Source organism: Patella vulgata, chromosome 5 (genome assembly GCF_932274485.2).
Source record: "Patella vulgata chromosome 5, xgPatVulg1.2, whole genome shotgun sequence".
Taxonomy (NCBI): domain Eukaryota; kingdom Metazoa; phylum Mollusca; class Gastropoda; family Patellidae; genus Patella; species Patella vulgata.
Genome location: NC_065883.2, coordinates 27324044 through 27349136, shown reverse-complemented (window position 1 = coordinate 27349136; position 25093 = coordinate 27324044). Strand labels below are relative to the sequence as shown.

General features: G+C 37.2%; 1 protein-coding gene across 4 annotated transcripts in view; it reads right to left on the bottom strand.

Moving 5' to 3' along the window:
* LOC126820875 (enolase-phosphatase E1) overlaps positions 1 to 24557 on the bottom strand; it is a 40170-nt gene extending 15613 nt beyond the window's left edge. For 2 of the 4 annotated variants that reach the window (XM_050549013.2, XM_050549016.2), the window contains exon 1: positions 24422 to 24557. In XM_050549013.2, the coding sequence (XP_050404970.1) occupies positions 24422 to 24527 (106 nt within the window). In that variant the 5' untranslated portion in view covers positions 24528 to 24557. Of the gene's footprint in view, positions 1 to 6993; positions 7087 to 7328; positions 7483 to 24421 lie in introns of those variants that run through there. The other 2 variants (XM_050549014.1, XM_050549015.1) reach the window with 2 other exon arrangements.
* Between the last annotated feature and the right edge of the window lie 536 nt (positions 24558 to 25093).

Here is a 25093-nt window from a genome sequence, read left to right as displayed (position 1 = left end):
TAATTTAAGATCCAATTTAGAGTGCCTACAACTTTTAAACTTTGAAGTCCTGAACTCTTAATTATTTTTTTACAATATGGAACTTATTGGACGAACACTTTTAATATGTACAAAATATACGGGTCCAGTTATGTGGTTTTTACTGCGAGCACTTCGCTTTTCCACATAAAGTGTAGTGTCGTTAATATCTGTCATTAATTAATCAATCCGACCATAAAAGTTATACAGGCATGGGTCGTAAATTAATTTCAAGTTGGTGTTAGCAGTGAGTGTTAGTGGGATTAAGAATGTTGATTAGGTAATTATCTTTTTTTACGCCGGCGAGATCAAAGACATCACTCTCAGTGGAACGTGTGCGTAATACCTAACGAACGAACTAATGGTAGAATCATACACACACACATTAATTGTATAAAATAAATTAAGTTATACTAATAAGTTGTTTAAAATTACTATATACCCAAGCTGATTCCTGTTTTATAGAATATGATTTTGCAATCTTTCCATTTGGCCTTGACCATGGATTTGGTTTAGTGGGAAGTTCTTCCCTTTATTTAACATAAAACATATCGTTTGGTAGATGATCCCGTCTGCTTCTGGATTGGTAGATGTCATCGTTTTAGTGTTTAGGTGCCAGGCCCGTCTTATCGTGGCCTCCCCTTACTCCACTATCCCACTCTCTGGGTTTGTATTTCTGTACTTAAGTTTGGGATATCAAGTACTACGGGGTTATCCAAATTACCGGTAAATGCGCTAATTTCTTGAGTCATCTTCATTTGACACGTGGCCTATTTAAACAAAGGCAGCTTAAATTGATCTACGGCATGATACGGCATTTTAAATACACTCTAAAATATTCCAATCACAAATGTCTAATCTATACCAATGAAAGACGATAATTCGGTGATTATGATTAGGCCAGTCACGTGGTAATTGGACCGTCAATAGACGCTTGCCCAGTTGCCGTGTGTATTGATAGTGCTATATTGTACATACGGTGAGATATTGTATAGATAATGTATATCCTATGTGTAGTGCCTGTGACGTCATCTGCCAATCAACCGGATTAAGGTCGTAATTGAAAAATCGAAAAGCGTTTTGGCGTGTCGGATACTTAAACGTTAACAGCGGACTTAATTTGTCTGCGATATCACCTCGGTGGAAGCGGACGTAAAATACAACTAACACTAACTAACTTAATTTTAATCAGATTGGTGTGAACTTGCCGTAAAGTTGATATAGTAACCATGGGCTATACATACATGAAATTTAGATTTTTGATCTTAAGTGGTCTTTAAAGTCTGGAGGTCGAGACTAGAAACATAGGCGAAGTATTTCTATTTGGCCTCCGGAAGAGAGCAACTGACCACCACAAGAGGAAACACTCATTAGGGGTCAGGAGGCATCGATACCTTTTTCATAGCTCTACACCATTTTTTTTTTACAGAGCACGGTTTTCTTATTTTCAAAGCACGAATTTTCCATTTCGAATCACATTTGTGCTCCAAGACCCGAATACGTTGTTTTATGAAAGAAATTCGGGGTCAAATGTAGACAAGGAGATTGCTAAGAAATCTTGAGTGGCCGGTATACTAATCGTATAAATCCACCAATAGCGTTCGAATATGGATGGGATTTCTCGCGTCGGAGATATATACTACACAAGGTAATTTAGGGAACATAAATTAATATAGGCGTTCGTAGGAAATTATTTACGTTTGCTGTTCACAGTTCATAGTGACAGAAATTTGTTTGCGAAGGATGCCCAGAATTGGGTAAATCACACACTGTTTACTGAACCTATCGTGCAACCAATGACCAACATTTCAGGTACAAAAATAGCTACAAAATGTTTGTCTAAATTCATTACTAACCTGACATAATGAATGATAAACCCCTACCAATAAGAACAGGCTTTTAAAAACAAAGCCAAGAACAGCGCACGTCCGATCAAAAACATTTTCTTCCTCCTACTGTTACGACGAAATATGATTTCAATAATTCATTGTCAAAAGTCCTAGTTGTTAACATCGAAACAATAAAAAACAAACAAATGAGAAACATTCATAAAACAACACATACACAAAGGACAGAGTGATAGTGATACATTATAAATGTATAGAAGATGTGTTGTTATGGTTGATTAGAGTTACTATTATATAGCAATAATTGCTAAATCTTTTCTACCCATGTATAACCCAATCATATCGACGCTTATTGTTCCCGTTTCTACCGCAGTTGACTTACTCTGTAAAGTTACATTTACTATAACACAGCCTTCTCTAGGGTGGCTGATTGGTATCATGTCGTGATGTCATGGTGTCGCCCTTCATATGGCGACAACCAAACAAACAACCCGACATCACGACATTATAACCAGACACCACGACAACTCGACATCACGGCGTTTTAACTCGACAATATATTAGGGGTTATCGGCCATATTCCTCTCTTGTCTGCGATATCACCTCGGTGGAAGCGGACGTAAAATACAACTAACTCATCATCATATTCCTCTCATTACTATGATTATGTACACTGATCCTGGTGTTGGTCAAGTAAGTTCTCCGCGATTTTGCAGCGTGGTTTCTCGTTGTCGGTAGTGCAGGGCAAAGGGCCTGCCAAAGAACAGTACAGAAACAAAAAAAATCTCATGTGTACAGATGACTTTCGATGAAGAAATGCCACAGTCTTAGCACTCTGCATAGCCTATGCCTTATATCTTCAATAGCCCGATTGGTGCAGAAAAGTCGGAAAATTGAATGAAATGAAATTGGTTTTAACGTCCTACCTTTCTGCCCTGACTGGGCTAATGAAAACGGGCATACGCTATACGGTGTACTGTAAGGGGAACTTTGCCCTACTCTTATGTTGAATTCCAACTGGAATACTAATATTCCACCAAAAATCTTCACACCTATATATGTTTTGAAGAAGATTCGTACAACAATATCGCCTCAAGGTATTCGAAAATCTGGGCGTAAAGGTTGTAATACACTAGAAATGAACAGGAATCGTCCGTTCATGACCCCAATGCTTAACACCAAATTTGCACCCCTACCTCAAAAACAAACAACAACATAAAAAGCTGTAGACTCTGACGCGTACACAAGTTAATTGTTGACGCGGAATATTGGCAGAGACAGCAATGATGCATGCCGAATTTGATGAAAAGTCCGTTACAGTCAGTAGCCTCACCATCCTTATTGTTGCCAGACGGGCTCGCGGACCGATATTGGTGACGACATAATATGCACACACCGAAACTTCGGGCGCATACAAAGCACTATACCCAAGCAATATACTTAGCAAATTCGATTGAAATCCATATATAGATACTGTCAATTTCATCTGAGGAAATCTGAATAACATAAAACAAATTTGTTTTTCTTCATCAAGCAATATACCTACTGAAAAGAGGAAGAGGAATTTAAATATTGTGACATTGACCATTAATATTCGTTTAGCAACTAGCTCATTTCGTTTTGTGTATCTCAGCCCACTCTTTATATGTATCTCAAACCACTATTTTTAGATATTGTTTTTTTTAAATTTTTAGCTGGTGTGATTAATGTTGTTGAAATGCGAAAGGTTAAACCCAGATGCATATAAGATCAATGGTATAAAGGAATCCATACCACAAATCAATGACATTTAATATCGCAATATGCTATATCACTATAATAATTAAAGGACAAGTCCTTTCATATTTATTTTTATTTCTCAATAAAAAAAATCCCGTGAATCACACACATATCAAAAGCATTGATATCAAAGATTTAAAAACTCGCGAAATATTTCGATCTCGTTTTGGTTCTGTAAACCGTTTATTTGATATAAACATACACTATTGCTCTTTGTAATTAATACACAATTTTACACATTTACTACAGGTACAGGTTTAAACCAATAAATTAAAGGCCTGCGCACGCCAAAGATATTTTGTCGTCGACAGAGCTTTCATGATATGGACACCCTACTGATTTGCTAGTATTTGATAATAAACGTCCGAGCACTATCTTAGTGATATCAGAGATCAGTTTCGTGCATACAGGGTTTAAACCAATAGATTAAAGGCCAGCGCACGCCAAAGATATTTTGTCGTCGACAGAGCTTTCATGATATGAACACCCTACTGATTTGCTAATATTTGATAATAAACGTCCGAGCACTATCTTAGTGATATCAGAGATCAGTTTCGTACATAAAGGGTTTCTTTACATCGGAACAGAATATAAAACATCAACACGGTACATTAATACAGTATATGACTATATTTCAACCATTCCGCCCTTCTGCTTCGGCAGCGGCTTAACTCGGAGGAGCCCATTCGCCGATCTCAGCTCCCCCCCCCCCCGCTCATCTGCGTCTCTTCTCTTCCCCATCCGTCTTTCTCTCCTCCTAATTGCCAGTAAACTCTTGGTTATATAGGCCAACAATTAGGGAAAATGGATAAGTGTCATGATCATATATGATGCACGTAAAAGATCCCCTGGCAGTTGGAATTCGATATAAGAGTAGGCGATAGTGCTGCTGCTGGGGCAAAATTTCCCTCATAGCACACTGTATGGCGTATGCCCGACTTCATTAGCCCAGTATAGGAGCAGAACAGTAGGACGTTAAACCCCATTTCATTTCATTTTCATTTTATTTCTATTTATCACGTCATAGTATGATTAATCGACCGATGCTTATTTCCTTTGAGGTCATGCGGAGCTTGTACACAGATCATATGTAGCTTGGAAATGACAGATGGGATTAATTACATGTTAAATTATAACAGCCAATTCGTGCCTAACAGGATTATACAGTGCTCAAAAGTCAATACCATATATAATAAAAACCAGCTGAGGTCAATAAGTTCTATGCATCTAAATGATCGTTCAGTTCGACGAAAGTTATAGAGCACTTTGTCACACGTTTCGTCGGCGATGGTATATTGTGCACGATAATTTGTCACAGTTCTTATTTAAGATCTTTATTTAAAACTGTTATACATAGCTATTTAAGTAAATAAAATCAAAGAAATTCCAAATGCAGTGTATTAATACCGTTGATGATCAATTAATAAATGATGATCAATTAATTGTGTGTCGTGCAGAAGAGTGAGAATATGTCTCTGTCGCACTAGGACCTACGCTTATATCGAATTACATCTATTAAGGGTTCTTTTACGTGCACGCCAATGTGTACACGAGACCTTGGTTTTTGTCCCATCCAAGGGAAAACTACACCGGAAAATCCGGTGATCGAACACGGGACCGTCAGGTTAGCTAGTCAACGTCTTACTCACTGAGCCATAGTAGCCCCGACTTACTAGAACTCCCGACGGTATTTTTGGTGTGTACCAGGATATCATATAACTAAGAATTATATTTTGTGACTGGAATATTCCCTCAGGGGTGGTCGTCTTTTGTACTCATTGTTAACATATTATTAAACATGCAGGGCATCGATAACCTGCATGCCATTGTGTGTATAATTCTCTTGGCATTGATTATTTTCCAGTGTTTTTTTTATGTTTTTCAGACGTTGTTAAAGACCGAAGAGATTGGATAAACCTCGTAAACAAAAGGGCGCTTTTATTGATATATATCACGTCAGCAACGTGGAAATATCTTAATGGCTAAAATTGATTTCAAATGTCGAAATGAAATGTGGCCTGACGCCATACCTTTCTGCACCAATGGGCTAATTAATGAAGACAGGCATCATGGAATGTTCTATGAGGGAAATTTTGTAAGGACTGATGCGTTTGCGACTCTTCGTCGAATTCCAACTGTCACAGAGGTTCTTTTGCGTATACTTTAACGTGTACAAGGAATCGCCATTATTCGTCTCATCTCTTCCAATATTAACAATTGGTTGTTGAATACCCATCGATGAAAATGGCTCAAAGAATGATAATAACTTGAAGACCTTCACGTAGATGGGGTCTCCATTTTACGAAAATGTAGGTGGCGCTTCGTACATGTTGATCGAATGGTTTGTGGTTGTAAGAACAGTGAGATACCCAAACGTACAGCAGACGCTGCGGTAAAAAAGCCGACAGGATAAACCAAGGTTTTACTTAGTCTTCGGTATTTATGGTCAATGGACAAATACAAACTAAAAATAGCCCCTCCCTCACCCCAGCCACGTGACATGCTGCTTTAAATAATATGTTAAGGCTTAGGGTAGTATTTTGCGATTAAAATATTTAATAAGGGATTTGAAGCAAAATGTTAAAAGATCGATTAGTTTGAATATTTTTTTAGTCCAAATATATCACCAAATAACACTTTATACGTGTAAAGGCATCTTTCAAAAGATCATAACTTACGTTATTTGATAGATTTTAACAATAATTGTATACCAAAAACTAAATCTGATACCTTGGAAACACACAATTTATTCAACTTTACAATCATCAAAAGGCATTAACTACTGTAATAAGTGTGAATATAAAGTTTCATAAAGATATCTTGAATGATCATTATTGGTCTTAAACATCCCAGGCACATCCAATATGAATGACATGTTCCATATTAGATAATTCTATTTACTTTTGATTATATTCCAACACAGATGAAACCTTTCAAGAAAGTATTTGTTGCTCAAGTAGAATAGAAAATTAGCAATACACGTTGAATACCCATAGACAGTGCCGCTCATCATCTAAATAAAGAATGGCCTTATGTTGATTTCAAATCATTCTAAAAAGTATATCAGTCAAAACTGGTTCAATTCCGTTCATTATTTACGAACTTATACTTTAGATTTAGAGTTTGTCAACATTCGAAACCATCGGCAATTAAAACAAACCAGCGCCACACATTTACTTCGCTACAAAACGTTTAATGGGCCAAATTTTAATCCGATTGAATCCAAGCCGCGAGATCATCTATCATTAATTTGTGATTTTGTTTTCGTACGTTTTAACGGTGGATAAAGTCGTAAAAAATTAAATATATTGCCCGATAAAATATAAATGACAAGTAAAGGGATACCAACCACTCGCTGAAAAATATTCCCTCCAACGGTCAACGGGTAAATAACACCAACATCGTCACAGTAAGACCCGCAACACTTTAGGGAAGTAGTAATGCTCAATCAAAACAATAGTAAACATTAAAGATTTACATAAAAGTCCCCCGATCAGTTATTTCCTCCCAACAAACAAATATTTATCAATGTTGGGAAAAAACCCAAACAAAATGTATGTTCGTAAATAAACAATGCACGGCAGAACTTAAACAAATGATTCCTGACTTCAGATGCGATGACTTCACAAAAAATCAAAATGTGTACATTCGTAAACAAAAAAAAAATAAAAAAATAATACTCACACTAATCCAAATGTATTCACAGACCACAGTAAATCACAGGAAGCGTGCAGCCTCGTCACTTGATATATTCAAATCTGTGACAACTTTCTTTGAGAGCCCAACAATAATACGACAGTATTAAGGACGACCAATTGGAAGGCTATGAGCTTCAATAACTCCATACAGTCGATATATTTGAGTATTAACGGAACTGAGAAAAACAAGAAAAAACACCTACAGGCAGAAACCAATAAACGGTGCTTAGAATAAATAAATTCCCGATAATAGATTTTGTATCAAGATGTTTTTGTTATCAATATCGATTCAACTAAGAATTATGAAATTGAACAAATCTTAATGAGTTTTATTTCCGCGGGTGACAGATTGCCCGTTTTATTTTTATTATCTTTCCATTTTATTTTGCTTTTTCACGAGAAGGGTAAAAATAATGATGTATCCCGTGGGTGTTTAAAATTTTTCGGCGGTACGAATCAGTGACAACGCAAGACCAAAAACACGACATGGGTAGCCAGGGCGTTGTTTTTTAAATCAACAACTTTGCTCCCAAAATTTTCCTTTGTAGTTTTTTTTCACGAGACGGGTATATTATATCCCTTAGGTGTTTGGACATTTTCAATGATTCCAATCAGTGACCACAAAAGTTCCCAAAACATGACGGGTAGTTGACATCGGTAGGGCGTTGTTTCTCAAATCAACAATTTTGCCACTAATTATTCCACTCTAGTTTCAAAGTCGATATAAAAGGAAAAAACAAAGGAACACAACAAAAGCTCAAATCTATCGTAGAAACTAAAGCCCATATGCCAACTTGATAATCAATGTACGTATGTAATATGATCAATATAAAGTATAATTAAGAAATTCAAAAAGTCTTTGTTCCAATATTTACGTACATATAAATTCAAATAGTCTTTGTATACATGCGATCTCTGTCCTTTATCAATACATTTTAATTTCAGGATGCATTATACAAGAGTTAAATCTGCTTATGGCAGGTATATTTCTGACTTCAAATATTATATAAATTATTATTTAGACATTCATTCACTTGCCTAGCCCATAATCAACTCTCTAGATCACCGAATGGCTGGGAGAGAGAGAGAGAGAGATGGGACTCGATCATTTCGTGACTAACACTTGGTTCAACTTTATTTCAACAATTTGCAAGGGGTTGGATGGCCGAATGGTTAGCACGTGTATCATAAGGTCGAGTTCACTCGACACAAACTAGGTCATTTCTGGACTAACATATGGTTCAATTTTATTTCAATAATTAGCAGTAGGAGGAAACAGGAGGACCCGGGGAAAACCCACGGGGTGGAAGGGTACCCTACTCCTTGTCACGTACAACCGGGGAATCGAAACCATGCCAGTTGACTCAATGACAGACCTTATGATTCAGCGCGCACGCACTAACTATTCGGCCATCCAACCAATTTTATAGCAAGAACGACCATCTCTTATCTAAATCTTACACAGTGCAGCTTTAATTAAATAAATGAAAATGTTTAGGGGATTTTATCGATAAAACATATTGACAGACTTCCGCTTTTTAATGAAATAAGAACACAGCCAAATAGAATTCTATAGGTTAATGTTTATAACATACCTATACTAAAACAAAAGGTAATGGAAGTGGTTTTATTATTGATTAGGCACTACATGTCAGATACAGATTGGTTGATTTAAGAAAGACAAAGAATAAAATAAAGGTGCCCTTAAAAATTTAGATTCTTAAACAATATTGTAGTTATTGTACAAGGAGACTAGACTGAAGAGTGTGCCCACAAATCTGATTAGCAGTAGTGTACGTGCAGTAGACGTTTATCGTTGTTTTACAGAAATTGGCGAATGGCGTCATCGCTCCTAAAATTTACACATAATTCTAAGTTAAACTTACACTAAAGCGCATGCATACAGTAATTTCTGACGTTCATTTTGTTAGTTTTTGTGTGTATCTTGTGGTCGTGGGATTTTTGTCATGATTTACAATTGTATTTTATATAAAGGGAAAGTGTGGATTTTGTTTATGTTTTATCTTTGCTTTGGCTGACGATAGTCGAAGGCACTAACATACCTTGCTATTAGTAATTATACACCAAACTGTTTTTAATAACCAGTTATAATTAACCCCTTAAAGAATCAATACATCAGAATTCCTCAGTGTGTTTACTTTCCACCACTTTGAACAAACATAATGGGATCAATATGTCTTTTGTTTCGTATAGAAGCGTTTGTATACTTTAACTTTTTAAAAATATAAACAAAGTATCACTTCTGGTCTAGAGGAAACGAAATAAACATGGTTTGTAGTTTTTATACAATCTGGGAAAAAAAGAGAATATATTTCATCAATACTAATGTTTATGAATTTACGCCACTTATTATAGTAGTGGGTATTGTGCGCGAAGCGCCACATTCTTACTTCGAAATAGTACGATTAGCCAACTCAAGTTACTACTGAAAAACCCCTTGATAAAGTCCACATATTATATAGACTTTGATTACCCGTTTGGCACGATGGTACAATATATTACTCTATGCATATACATTGGTTAGATTTACGAAATATAGACGTTTTTTTTCGTAGCAAAGGGAACACAACCCATGCTGTTAATAAATAAGAACCAGCACGTTACAACTCATTAATCAACCGGAAAGTGTATATCAGTGGAACAGCAGTCTATCATGTGACATAACAAAATATGATGTCATTAATACTTTCCGCCTTGTTTATGTTTTATGTTATACTTCATCATAAAAATGTCAAATAATTTTGGCCCATGTGGACGAAAATTCACAACGAGTGCCAACCAATTTGGATATCATCATACATTTGGACATTGTATGCCCACCTGGACAGTGTTTACAAAAATGTGGGGCGTTTGGGGTAGGGTGGCCAAATTGTCTCACGCGTCACTGGTCCAACCTCCCGGTCTTCCGGCTTCCTTTCACTGCTAAAGACCCTATACGCGCAAGCAAATTATTGAACTTGAACCATATCTTAATCCCGAAATGATCTAGATTGTATGGAGTGGGCGTTAAATTTTATTTCTCTCCATTTACACAAAGGTACAAGCTATATCCGAAGAGATATTTTTAGAATTAAGTAACCATTGTTTATAATGGAATAAACTAATCCTACAGGCTTCCGGTATGTTTCTAATATTCTATTATTATCTCTTGAGTGATAATGCTCCTAAACAAAATGTCTTAAGTTATCCCTCCGAGGAATAAAATATACTTATTGTGTTTGACAAAAGATCAATTATATTTACTTATTGACAGAATGTTCTTTGACGTGCGTTTCTTTTAATATAAAGGTATTGATAAAACTTGAACATTACTTCACGTATGTCTGGAATATGGCGAACCTTATCGTGTATGAAGTTATGAAATCATCGTCTAAACTTGAGTTGACTACAACAGACAGTATTATGTAAGGAGTGGTATAAAGGAAGTTCTGCTTTCTCGAATTAAGCTGTTCGTTTCTCTTAAAATTATATGTAACTTTGGAGTTACAAATCTACAAAATTATCACATTTAGGAAAGCCGGGTTCTAACTTGTCAGATTAACTATAGTCGTTCAGATGATACGAAAAACCAACGCCCAACCGTGTACATTTTCTCGTGCAGTTAGAATTCGAAGATGTGTTGGCGGTAAACAGCTGCTATTCGAGCTTCATTTCTCTCATAATAAATAATAAATAATAATGTATATTTGTAAATCCATCCACAAATGCATGCTCTAGGCGCGTACTATGTACTCAATGGTCACTATTTACACACAAATCCTGATCCACTCCAACTAAAACGCAGTGGTAAATAGATGAGTTTTTAATTTTGTTTTAAAAGATTCAAGTGATGGAGCTGTTTTAAGATGATGGGGTAAGGAATTCCACAAAAAGGGTGCACTGTACTGGGATGTTCTAGAACCGAAAGTTTGTAGATTGTACTTTGGAATGCATAATAAGGACATGTCTTGTGATCTTAAGTTACGGGATGGTACGTAATAGTTTATTAGCTCCGATAAATATGCAGGACTGGAACCAGTACAATGTGTCTCTTATGTCCCGTTTTTTATTATCCCGGTTAGCGCAGAAAAGTTAAGACGTCAAACGTTAGTCATATATTATGTTATTTTGTAGCAACCAATGATACGAACATTCCTATCCTATCTTTCCAAATGGGTTAAACATTACATCTAAGCAAATGAACCAACAAAACTCGCACGGTACTTTTAATCTGTTCATAGATACCCATGCTGTGGCAGAATGTACAAATAATGAATTCCTCATCTTTGCCTTCACTTGATTCCACAAATCAACCCTAGAGATAATCACTGTCAACAAAAACATTATGTTATTTTAATAACCATAAAAAATTGTTCATTTTGAAATCAACCACTTTACAGTGCATTATAGGTTATTTCATTTTTAATAATGTTAGTTGTTTATATTATCACCATGGTATCCACCATGCCCTTCAGCATTGTTCTATTGACTTCAAGCCTCGTTCATCAAGTTAATCAGCTTAATAGATCAATAAAAACACAAAACCTCGTTCATCAAAGACCAACAATAAATATAAAAACTACCGTTCAATAAATCAATCAGTGACGTGATAGAATATATAACATCGATTTACCGGGGGTAATTTGGACTTAAACAAAAGGTGTCGCATGAAGATAATTTATGATAAAAACGACAATATTTCTGTGAAATTATACACCCCGATATCTTAAAGTATTGATGTGTTGTTTGCATTTTTGGGAAAATATAAATTTTCTCACGTCTCATTTCACGCTAATACGTGTTCAGGTTGATTATTTAACATTTATTAAAGAGAATCAAAACATAACAACGCTCCGTATAATGGAGGGGGGGGGGGGGGGCTGGCTAGCCGAATGGTTAGCACGTACGCGCTGTATCATAAGGTCTGTCATTGAGTCAACTGGCGTGGTTTCGATTCCCGGTTGTACATGACAAGGAGTAGGGTCGCCTGTCCAGCCTCGTGGGTTTGCTCCGGGTTCTCCGGTTTCATCCCACCGCTAAAGACCAATACGCGCAAGCGAATTATTGAAATAAAATTGTGTTAGTCCCGAAATGACCTAGTTTGTGTCGAGTGGGCGTTAAACTCCATTTCTCTCTCTCTCTCTCTCTCTCTCTCTCTCTCTCGCTTTGTACAATCTCCCGGCTTGGATTCAGTCGGATTAAAAACATATACACATCAATTCGATTTCGCGAACACATTAAGATGCCAACGGCCACGTTATCATGACGTCATCCGACAATGAACAACCCTGTAGATTGCAAATTGCTTAAAGTTCAACTTCGAAGAAATGTAGGCCTGTTTTGTCGATAGATTCTGTCAAGAAAAATAAGAGGAAACAGAAAGAGTAAAGTGCACCATTTAGGTAATGGTCAGCATAGATCGGTGAAATTTCGCTTCACCATATCTTTGTAAATGCTGTATGAAATTGAAAGATTTGTGTGAACAGGCCTGCACGTACATTCAGTAGATGTATCAACTGCGCATGTTACACCGGCTTAGAAATCATCTTTATACTTCCCTTGACCTGTCATGGCAAACACGTACATATAATCCTATAACGGCGGTAATTGTTTTTTTTTCTGACAAGAACATCGCTTGTTTCAGCTTCATAATACTAAACCCTATTTTTATGAACATATACTACCGGACATCGATTATTTTACCTCATAACCGATGTAATCTACCAACATCCCCTAGTCATAGAAAACGTGCGTATGCTTTTATGAGACATCTAAATAAGTACCCAGAATCAGCTATTGAACATTGGGCTACAGACGTTGGAGTAATAGCTGTATGTGTCTCCTCCCCAAACTCCTATCTCTCTGTAGCACAAATAGTGACACAAATAGCAATACACCTCGTTAGATCTGGCAAATGTGAAGTATATGTTTTGTAGTTTAGGAGTGACTTACTGACCCAAACCTCTCTCTTTCAAATGATTTTGAATTTATCCTGATATTACACGTATACATGTCTATGTAGCTTCGTAGAAATTTATGGAAGATTGATTTTTAACTAAATAAGTTGCCTCATTAAATAAAGTTTTTATTATTATTATTATTATTATAACGTGGGCAATGTATTCTAAAAACGTGCATAAATCAACAGTCTTTCTTAATATAAATACACACATATAATTCTTTTAGATAAATAAAGGGAGATAACTACATATATTGTCAACCGACAAAAATTATTAAGACTATATGACGTGATTATAACTATCATATTATGTTCAGATGCCCAGTCGCCTAAACATTGACTGAGCTGTAGATATAGTAGACACCAACTACCACCCACTGACAACCTCCCGAAAAAGCTTCGAAATAAGAAACGTGTAGCTTAAACAGCGCATGTTTTTTTTCCTAAAATAGACGAAAATGGGTCTAAAAGCACATAAATTAACGTGAATGTATATAAAGTGATTTATATTCAATTTTTTTAAAAAGAAATATTGCAATTTATAATCAGTTTTGTTCAGTGAAATATGTGAACAGTCCAAATTAAACAGCAGTCGTTTACACCTGCTTAGTCTATTCTACAAGTAATTTTTTTTTTATATAATATTATTGTGTTATTTGTGAATCAGCCATTTTTTTTTGTACCCCCATCGGACCAGGGTGGCTCACTTACTGCACTGCAATGGCGACGGAAAATTGTCTCAGATCGCGTTAAGATCGCCAAATGCGTTGTAGAAAGGCCAGATATCGTGCATTGTCTCCATGGTCGCGAGACAAGCCTGGCAACATCCCCATGAACGTAGTACACGCGCAGTACACACGCAGTACCCACGTGGCAAAGACGCTGCGAAAATTGTAACATTTGCAATGTGCATTTATGGCGTCTTCACCACGACCCTCGCGTGTCTGCCACAACCCTGCCAAGCGTTTGGAGTCCTTAAGGTGTTGTCATGCATGGCGATGTTACGATGATTTCACAACTGTTGCGCTTTTGCACCACGTCCTTATGGCGATCTTATGGGGTTCCCAGTGCGTTTATGGAGATCTTAATACGACCATGGCGCGGTTACCAAGCTTGCATTACACTCCTATGGCGACCACGTTTTTCATGTTCATACATCAATGTGCATGTCGTCATCTTGAAATTTTCAAAAATCTGACAAGCTGATATAGTCCCCGTGATTACGTGGTAGAAACGCACGCGCAGTCGCGATACATGTAGAAGACTTGTGGTAAGAACCCCCTGAGCGTTGTTAGAGCGCCGCGGGTTCGCCGATGATTGCCGTTGCCAAGCCAATACATCTCAATAGAAACGCCATAAGCGCGGAGAGGTAAGAACGCGACTTTTTTCAAGTTTGTAATTTTTGGGGGACATTTTCTAGCGTTGTGTTCACGTTTCCAGCGACCTTTTGCATTTTCTGGTCGCCGTACTGTCGCAGCAGCGCAGTAAGAACGCCATCCTGGTCTGACGGGGGCTTTACTAATTACTACCGCGTTGTCTTTGTGGGATAGTTTTCTTGGTTATTATAAATGTCGGTCGAAACAGTAGAATACACGACTCGTGTATTGATTATAAATTGTTCGCTGTGTGTTAAACTGGATATTAGTATCCTGTATTTTCACGCCAAGATAACCACATCAACGTTAACTGAGATGGACAAATACTGAATTCTAATTCGTGTTTTTAATTTCGAATATTATGGGAAATATTTTTTTTCCTTTAAAGAAGCATAATCGCTTATGAGGTATACACACGTCGGAATAAATTCAAATTGTATATTTATACTTTAAACAGATCTGTCCATCCGTCGATAAGATATGTGTGTTTCAAGATTCGGAATTTTGTGTATGTACTTTTTTTTGAAGCTAGCTATGTGTGAAGGGGAATTTACGAAAAACTTAAGATCAAAGAAAGAGCGTGACCGGGACGCGGTGCGCGTAATGAGAGTGTGACCATGGGCGTTCTCCCCGTTCTGGGTATGCTGCCAGTACGCAGTCCGCGCTCTTACTAAGCTATCCCCACGCTTTATTTCCACCACGAGGTCGTGGCCTATCATGCTCTCTACGTTCCTACCCCTACCCTGCCACGATCCTACTACACTAACAAAGACCTTGCCACTCTTAGTCACAATCTGGATGATTTTTTGTACGCCGTAGCGTGTTCGTGGTGTATGTGTGAAGGGGGTATTTATATGAATATAAGATTAAAGAAAGATTATAGGTAAAATACCTAGCTTCAGCTTAACGCCTTTTTTGAAAGAGATTTTCTATTTTACAAACACCTGTGATACTAAAACAGGAACGTCTTTGTTACGATATACAATAACTTAATAAGCTGACGACTAAATTTGATACAGACTTATTCATATGAATTTAGATGGTTTCATGGTCCAGTTTGTTTGTTTTTATTTTATTAATTCACGCAGCAGGTAATTTTAATTTATCGGTATGTAGAACATGTTTATATTAATTAGATGTTTACTTGTATGGAAAATCTGATACCACTTTACTATTATGTTACTTATTATTCTCTTATAGTGTAACAATATTATGGTCTCTACCTAATATTAGTTTCAAATTCGTTAACAAGTTGTATGAGATTGTGGATCGCGTAATGCTTCGGAAATAAACGATATTTTTATATATCAAATTGGGCCATAGGTTCGTTAATGGAACTGTATAGTATTCTCTAGATTTAGGCAAATTGTCAGTCACAAATCTCCACGCTCTCGAGAATAATAACTGGCTCTCTTGTTTTGATATGGCTGATACTATGAGTGAGCTCACGTGTGTAACGAACCCACTCGCTCTTTTAAAGATATATAGATAGATAGAAATGGAGTTTAACGTCCACATGACACAAACTAGGTCATATCGGCACCAACACATGGTTCAATTTTATTTCAATAATTCACTTGCGCGTAGGGGTCCTTAGCAGTTTGAGAAAACCGGAGGACCCGGAGAAAACCCATGAGGCTGGACAGGCGACCATACCCCTTGTCGGAGAAAACCGGAGGACCCGGAGAAAACCCATGAGGTTGGAAAGGCGACCATACCCCTTGTCACATACAACCGTGGAATCGAAACCACGCCAGTTGACTCAAAGACAGACGATTCGGCTATCCACCCCCTCTCCCTTTTAAAGATAGGACCGCCCCTACTTGCCTTAAGCTAGATGTTAATCAAAGTACTAATTTCTTAATATGGAAATGGACATGCCCATTCCTTTCAAATTTCCTAATTTGGCTATTTCATAACTAGATACGTTCCATCACATATGGTGCAGTTTCATAAACGAAGGAGGATATGGTGGATTTTGGATAACCAAAACGCAAATGTCAATACAAGCCGGTCTCTGTACTTTGTTAATCTATCAGTATTACGGTGTAGCCCGGGTTATTTCTCTATATCTAATATTGAGATGAGTTTATGCTATGTTTCAGATGGTTGTCGAACACATTATTATGATGCAGCCTGTGAAAATCAATGTGACGTCAACTGTAAAGATAGATTATGTGATTCAACATTTGGTATTTTTCATCATGCTGTATAAAAGGTTTCTATGGTATCAACTGTCAACAGATCTGTACACTTACTAACGTTAATTATAACTGTGATAGGGATACAGGGCAGTATTCCGGCACGAGGTTATTATGGTACATACTGCGAAGACCGATGCACAGTTAATAATATTAATTATTATATCTGTATAAAGGGGTTGTTACTATGGTCTCAACTGTAAAAAAACGATGTCCAACTACTAACTGTAACGATAACTGTGATAAGAATACAGGTTATTGTTACAGCTGTATAGGGGGTTACAATTATCTCAACTGTGAAGAGCAATGTACAGTTACTAACTACACCAACAACAATGATAAGAATACAGGCCTTTGTTATAGCTGTATACGGGGTTACCATGGTACCAACTGTCAAAAGAACTGTACAGCTACTAACTGTAATGATAACTGTGATAGGAATACAGCCCACTGCATAGCTGTATACGGGGTTACTATGGCACCAACTGCTAACACAGCTGTACAGTTACTAGCTGTAAGAACAACTGTGATAGGAAAACAGGTCGCTGTTATAACTGTATAAAAGGCTACTATGGTACCAACTGTGAAGAGCAGTGCACAGTTACTAACTGTAACGATAACTGTGATAGGAAAATAGACCATTGTTATAGCTGTGTACAGGGTTACTATGGTACCAACTGCGAAGAGAAATGCACAGTTATCAACTGTCACGATAACGGGCCATTGTTTTAGCTGTATTCAAGGTTACTATGGTATCAACTGTCAACATAGCTGTATAGTTACTAACTGTGGTAACTGTAATAGGAATACAGGGCCCGGTTTCTCGAAATCTTAACTAAAGATAAAATCCAAATTTTAGTGAATACTTCAATTTTGATTGGCTAAGCACCAAAATCAACCTAATATTATCCAATCAAATTACTAAAATTTGGATTTTATCTTAGTTAAAATTTAGTGAAACAGGTCCCAGGACAATGTTCTAGGTGTACACAAGGTTACCGTGGTACCAACTGTCAACAGAGATGTAATGATGGTAATTGTAATAAAGATACTGATTACTCTAGATCTACTGATGGATATACACAAGGGTGTACCGGCAGTACATGTGACTCAATATGTGTACGAGACCACGACTGGTATTCTGTGAAAAAGTCGAAAGCGACAAGTCAACAATACGACGAAATTGACCAGACAACACAAAAACAATTGACCCGAGAGCATGAAAAACCCCCCAGTTATTTTCTCGTGTTGTTGGGTTGGTTGTGTAATACGTTTAATATGGCAATACACAAATATTTATAAAAGACTAGGGGGTGGGTGGCCGAGTGGTTAACGTTTGCGCGTTGGGTCAGAAGGTATGTCACTGAGTCAAGTGGTGTGGTTTGATTCCCCGCTTGTACGTGGCAAGGAGCTTGTACGTTTTCTCTGGGTTTTCCGGTATCCGCCTACTGGTTTCGATTCCCCTGCTTGTACATGACAAGGAGTAGGGTCGGCTGTCCAACCCTGCTGGATTTCTCCGGGTCTTCTATTTCCTCCTACTGATAAAGAATCCCTACGCACAAGCGAATTATTGAAATAAAATTGAACCATACGTTAAACTCCATTTCTCTCTGGTGGGTGGGAAGCAATTATTTCTATTGATTATGTTTCTTATACAGAACATACTCCATATCACGTACTTTACTGGGATTTTTAAAACTCTCTGTGGAAGGCCCCCTTCAGACAAATCCTGGCACCGCCAACTCTCGTACACATCATAACTTACAGTGGTTGTGTAGGAGCTCTAGGTGGGGGCTCGAGAAAAGGATTTGCTTTATAAGACAATTTGTGTTAAGATGACAAAGTAAAAGTTACTCTAGGCTTATTTTGTATTGTTATTGATTTTAGTGATAATATGCCTCTAATTATTTCTTGGTAAAAGACTTTCTAACTACGTTAATGACGGGAAAAACAAGTAGGCGAAATATGAAATAGCACACGAATGTGGAATCAGTAAAAAAAATCTATGGTGATATAAACCTGTTTATTGATAATTATGCACTATAGCTCCTGAATTATCTCACGATGCAACATTATAGATTTAAAGTGTGTTTTGATACATACTGATAAGTGATTAATCTTATAACGGTATTGATTGTGATTCCAAGACATTTACACTTATTTCAATCATCAGCTCAAATAATAGAAAGTATTGACAAAGGTTACTGGTGCCTGTAAATCATGTTTATAATCCGATAGAAATCTATAGTTTACGTTAACAATGGGTACAATGACATAGGTCGACTGAAAACATGAACAAGCTATTCATAGGTGGGGCCAGTATTCCGGAACAGACGTGGCAGGCAATGATATACCTTTTGGAAAACTGGAAGCCGGTCAGTGTCGACCTACGGCACATACGCGGCAGCTAGTTTTCCGGACCAGGGCGTACTAAACTTACACTGTCCACAAAAATCCCCACTTGAGAAGACAATAAATATACTTCGGGGCAAGTATTTATACCATTTAAACAATTGGAAATTCTATAACTTTTGAGAAAGACACAAAATTGGCGGGACCAGCATCCCCACGTACCCTAAGTAGAAAATGGTCATCAATAGACTCAGTTCTAGCTCAGTTAGAAGTATAAACATTTGTGTCCCAAAAGGGGCCGAGCGGACCCGGACTGGAGCTTATTAGCGGCAACCTTGGGTCCAGCGGTGCCGGGCTGTAGCTTATCAGTGTCGGTATTTGGTCCAGCGGCTCCGGTCTGGAACTTAGCAGCCCCGGTATGAGGTGCAGCGGCGCCGGTCTAGAGCTTATCCATGCAAGTCTGGGGTCTAGCTGTGCACGCGTCTGTCTAAATCTAATGCTGGTGATCTTCGTTTCGACAAGAGCAGCGCCGTTTTTTTTTCGTTGGCCTCATATCTGTTTTTTTGGCCCCATATCGCCCCTAATTGAAGTAATGATACACCAAGTTCATCATAATATAATTAATCGAAACAAATAGATGATCTGGTCTTTCGTTTCGTGATTAAAATAGAGAGGATAATGTTGAAAATGGCAAACAAAAGTCTTTTCGAGGAGATTAAGAAACGTTTGGATAGTTGAATGTCGATTATTGTGGATTCATACGACATGTAGAAATAAAGAAATTGGGTATCACGAGTCCCGACATTGTCTAAGCAAAAATTGTTCATCACTGGACTCCGTTCTAGCTCAATTATAGAGGAGCAGAATTAATGTGCTCGAAAAGGTGTGATTACCGGGCGGGCAGACAGGCGGGTGGACGAAGCCATTTTAATAGTCCCCTATTGTCTGATTAGAACAAATTCTGACAATTACCCATTGATAATGTCAAATGTTTTTTAAGTTCTTTACTTCGGCAACAGACTTACCTATTGATGATTTTACAATGTCTTTGAAGTTACTTTGGTGACAGACATTTTTATGTTCTTTATTAAACACAACATGAATCAGTTAACATTAATGATGTAGCTTGGTCATTCAACTGTGGCTATGGAATCAACAAACGTTTTCCTCACTAATTTGAGTCTTTTGATCAAACTGATATTTCTAGGCTTTATTTGATAAAATGATAATGCAGCACTCTCATTAAGTCGAAATGAAAAGAAAGGTTTTCTGTATATTTTCGCGTAGCTATAGAAATGAAAGCACGCATTTTATTAATACAAAAATTTTTTAAATATTAGGGGCTTATTATTGTCACATTGTGTTATACATGTAGTTTTAAAACATGGATGTAGTCCTGGTTAGATTATTTCGGAAAATGATTGAAAACACAAACCCTTCGCAGGTCTAATTGATGTTTCATCGAATTTAGTCGCCAAATAGATTTTTTGAAATAACTTCATGTCGCACCATGGATTCCAATTACCTATAGTACAGCAAATCCAGATAAGTAGTTAACAGGCTGTTAACTTCCCACATTCATCAATCTAGTGTTTATCTATATTCTCGGGAAACACAGTGTTCGCAGAGTTAATATAAAATCGATTGAATAAACAAAACAACCTGATACAATAACCAGACTTAAAATGATACAAAATTTAAATCAAGACCCGAACAATGTATATCCAGCTAGCTTCCATTTTAAAATGTATACCCCGGAGACCGTATATTTATCTGATTTTGCTACAGATAATTGGGCATGCGTGAATCGACATACACTGTGATACACTTGAGAAAACATTTTTCTTTATTTATAGAATTTTAAATATTCTCTTTCACCAGACTGCTCGATAATTGTGATGATTGTCATTAAATACCGAGTCAACCGGGTCTATATAGAATTTTTAAAAGAGACAGTTTTTTTTTTAATAAATTAGTTAAATGTTAAATTTTTATATGTTGATTTTTTATATGTTAAATTTTTACATCTTTAAATTTTAAATATTTATATTCATTGTTCTACTTATTTTTAATTTTATTTATAACTCCTGCGATATTTGTTTTTATATGGGAATAAATTTTGGGTTATGTGATATAATCGAACCTATCTCATATTTCATTTCTTCATTCATTAAATACCTATACTGCAGCAAATATATTATGACCAAAGGCATTTTTAATCCTTGCTTAGGGATTTGGATAGATTAGTTTTAAAATGAGACGAAATACAAATATCCACCATCATTGTTCATTCTGGTCCCTAATGAAAATTATACTGATGATCACGTATTAGTATATCGTATCATAGAGAAAGCGAGTGTGGAAGGGGGGTTGTGGTGGGGTGGGGTGGTGGTGGTGATGATGTGGGGTTAACGTCCACTCGACACAATCTGGATCGGGACTAACAAATTTTTCAATTTTATTTCAATTATTCGTTTGCCCTTAGGGGTCTTTAGCTGTGAAAGTAAACTGAAGGACCCGGAGAAAACTCAAGAGGTTGGACAGGCGACCCTACTCCTTGTCTCATACAATCGGGGAATCGAAACCACGTCAGTTTACTCCATGACAGACCTAATCATTCGGTAACCCAACCTCCTACACCGGATGCATGCGCATAGTTCAAGCCACAATTACTATAATACCACATTGTGCAAAAATACAGTAATATTGGTTTTATAACTAAAATTTCATTTTAGCGATATTTTTATCGTAATTTCGTCTTTTGTGAGTTACCTTGGTTCATGATTTGGTTATATGAAATGAACAGTGCTAGAGAGAAATTTGTTGTAAAATGAGTAATGATTGGGAAGAGTTTGAAATGAATAATTATGGAGAGGTGTTTGGCGTAAAATGAATAATGATGTAGAAGGGTTTGTCGTTAAATAAGTAATGACGGAGAAGAGTTTGTCATGAAATAAGTAATGGTGGAGAAGAGCTTTTCGTGATATGATATAATATATTATAATATGATATAGAGGCATTAAACAGTGTTTTCCAACGTGGTATTCATGGACACCTTAATGGGTCCTTTAAAAAGATAGCCAAGTAAATTCTGTTGTTTTTTTATTCGGACAGACAATTTCAGTAGCAGATATATAAGCCACATTAAGTGGTCATAATGCTGTGGGTTGATGTACTCGGTTTTCGATTAACTGTGTATATTGTTGATACCCAGGAATGTAATTTTATCTAAATAATATATTTTTTCATTCACATTTGTTTCATGATCTAATTTTTTAAAATTAAGATGACCAATGCAGACGAGGTGATGGTTAGAGATTTGTAAATTATCCCAACGGATTCTAGGGTGGATAAAGGTTGAGAGCCAATGATGTAGAAGTTTCCACAGTAGATATGCTGCTATGGCAGTGGACTTAATAAGGGATGCCCTAGTAGTGTTCTTAGTGCTGGTCGGTGACCTCTGGCTTACGGTCGTGGTTTCGATCCCTAGTGTGAGCGTCCGGAATCCCCGGCTAAATCTGTTTGTTAAGGCCAGCTCAATTTTCGTCAAGGTCGCTGAGATGTAAAAATAAGGTTAGGGCTCGTGATTGTTGGCGAGATTGTATGTTAGCGTTAGGGTAAGCATTAGGGCTAGGGTTAGGTTTAGGTTTGGGATTGGCGCTAGCCCTGTTTACAGCTCGTGACCTTTGACCAAACTTGAAATTGGCTTTATCAAATAGATCTAACCCCGAGCCCCTTTTATTTACTTTGGGTATTGTGGTTTCCTACACATAATAGATCCATGCGCGTGCACCGAATATGGTAACATAAGACACAGAGAGAGAGAGAAATGGGGTTTAACGTCCACTCGACACAAACTAGGTCATTTCGGGACTAACAAATGGTTTTTAATTTTATTTTAATAATTGGCTTGCGCGTAGGGGTCTTTAGCAGTGGGAGGAAACCGGAGGACCCGGAGAAAACCCACGAGGTTGGACAGGCGACCCTACTCCTTGTCACGTACAACCGGGGATTCGAAACCACGCCAGTCGACTCAATGACAGCTAACATAAGACAATATGTTGTCTGCAATATGAGCTTCGGGGGAATGGAGTGTTAAAGCCAATGAACAACTGCACTGAAAAACATAAACATGCAGTAAAACGACGGCAAAGAGAAGACGTAATCAGTCAGTCAATGGAACATAGAATTTCGTAAACGGTGATTTAAAAATCGGTTACAATGGAGGCGTTATTTTTCCCCACATATACTATGTTTCTTTAAATTTAACAGTTTGAAAGATTATTGTGTTTTTCATCTGTCAATAATAGAACGTTTTGTGTATGTAACCTGGCTGTTTAACTACATGCTAATCAATTGATTGTTTTAATAGAAAATGGCTGAACAAGTAAACGACCTGTCCCATCCGCCTGCCTACACGTCTGAATAAACTAACACCGTCATTTAATAAAACGCATTAATAAGTTGTGTGATTCACTCATGTTCGTTATTACAATGCCTGACAAACATTCACTTTCAAAGGTCGCGGTTAAAGCGCAATACAATATCGACATGCTGGATTGGTAGAATACAGGGTTCTCAACTAGGAGAGAGATGAAATGGGGTTTAACGTCCTACTGTTCTGCTCCTATACTGGGCTAATGAAGACGGGCATAGAGAGAAATGGGGTTTAACGTCCACTCGACACAAACTAGGTCATTTCGGGACTAACATATGTTTTTTAAATTTTATTTCAATAATTCTCTTGCGCGTAGGGGTCTTTAGCAGTGGGAGGAAACCGGAGGACCCGGAGAAAACCCACGAGCACCAACCAGGAGGTCGGCGGTTCGATCAGTGGGTATGGGGTGGGAGCGGGGGTGGGGTAGGCTTACAAGAACAGCGCCTAGTTTTCGGGTGGGACGAAAAACCGAGGTTCAATGTTGACAGTTGGTATTCGTTACAAGCGTACAGCATGGCGTTCACCATTCTTTATTATACCGGTCGATACAGAAAAGTAGGACGTTAAACCACATTTTATTTCATTTCGTTTGCATATAATATGGCCTTTAAATTTAAATTCAGATAAAAATCTAATCTTTTCAGCGCAAAACCTCTTAATGCCGAAATACCATTATTAAGAATATTTAAAATGGATTCTGCGATATTGTCTCGATTGCGAGAATATTTAAAAAGAAAAAAATTATAACACTACCTCTGTCCAGATCAATGCGTCGGCGTCGTTTATTTTTTTTCTTTGGCTTGTTGTCTGGACGATGTCTTCTGTGACGCCGATGAGTTTCCTTCCTACCACTCGTCATCTTGTGGCTCTTATATCAGTAAATTGTAAACTATCTGTAAATACAGTGAGTGACATTTAAAAATGTAATTATTATTGATAGCTTTATCAATTCTTAGATACCCCGGTTACAATGTTTGGTATATAAATACATTCCTCTTGTTTATATTAGTCGAGATGCCAGAGCGCATACCTTTTATGCAAACTTTATCAGGGGCCATAATTAGGCAAGGGTCGATTTATAACAAGTTCGGAAAGAAATCTCAAAAACTCTGACCAACAGGAAGATGGCTAATATAACTGCAACAAAATGGATACGTGACAGGGTTTCCCCCATGACAAACCAAATAGAAAGTCTACACTAGAACGTCTGAATAAAGAATTTTGTTTACACGAATTGTAACTAGATCGACAGACATGGATGGCGACAATAACCCCCTCACAAAAAATATGGACGTATAATTCATAGATTTATAATTATAAAAGATAAACATTTTAAACAACATATTTCAAGCAATGGCAAACGATAATTTTTGTTTATATTTGAACATTTAATAAAGATATAGGCAAAATGGAAGTCACTGACGT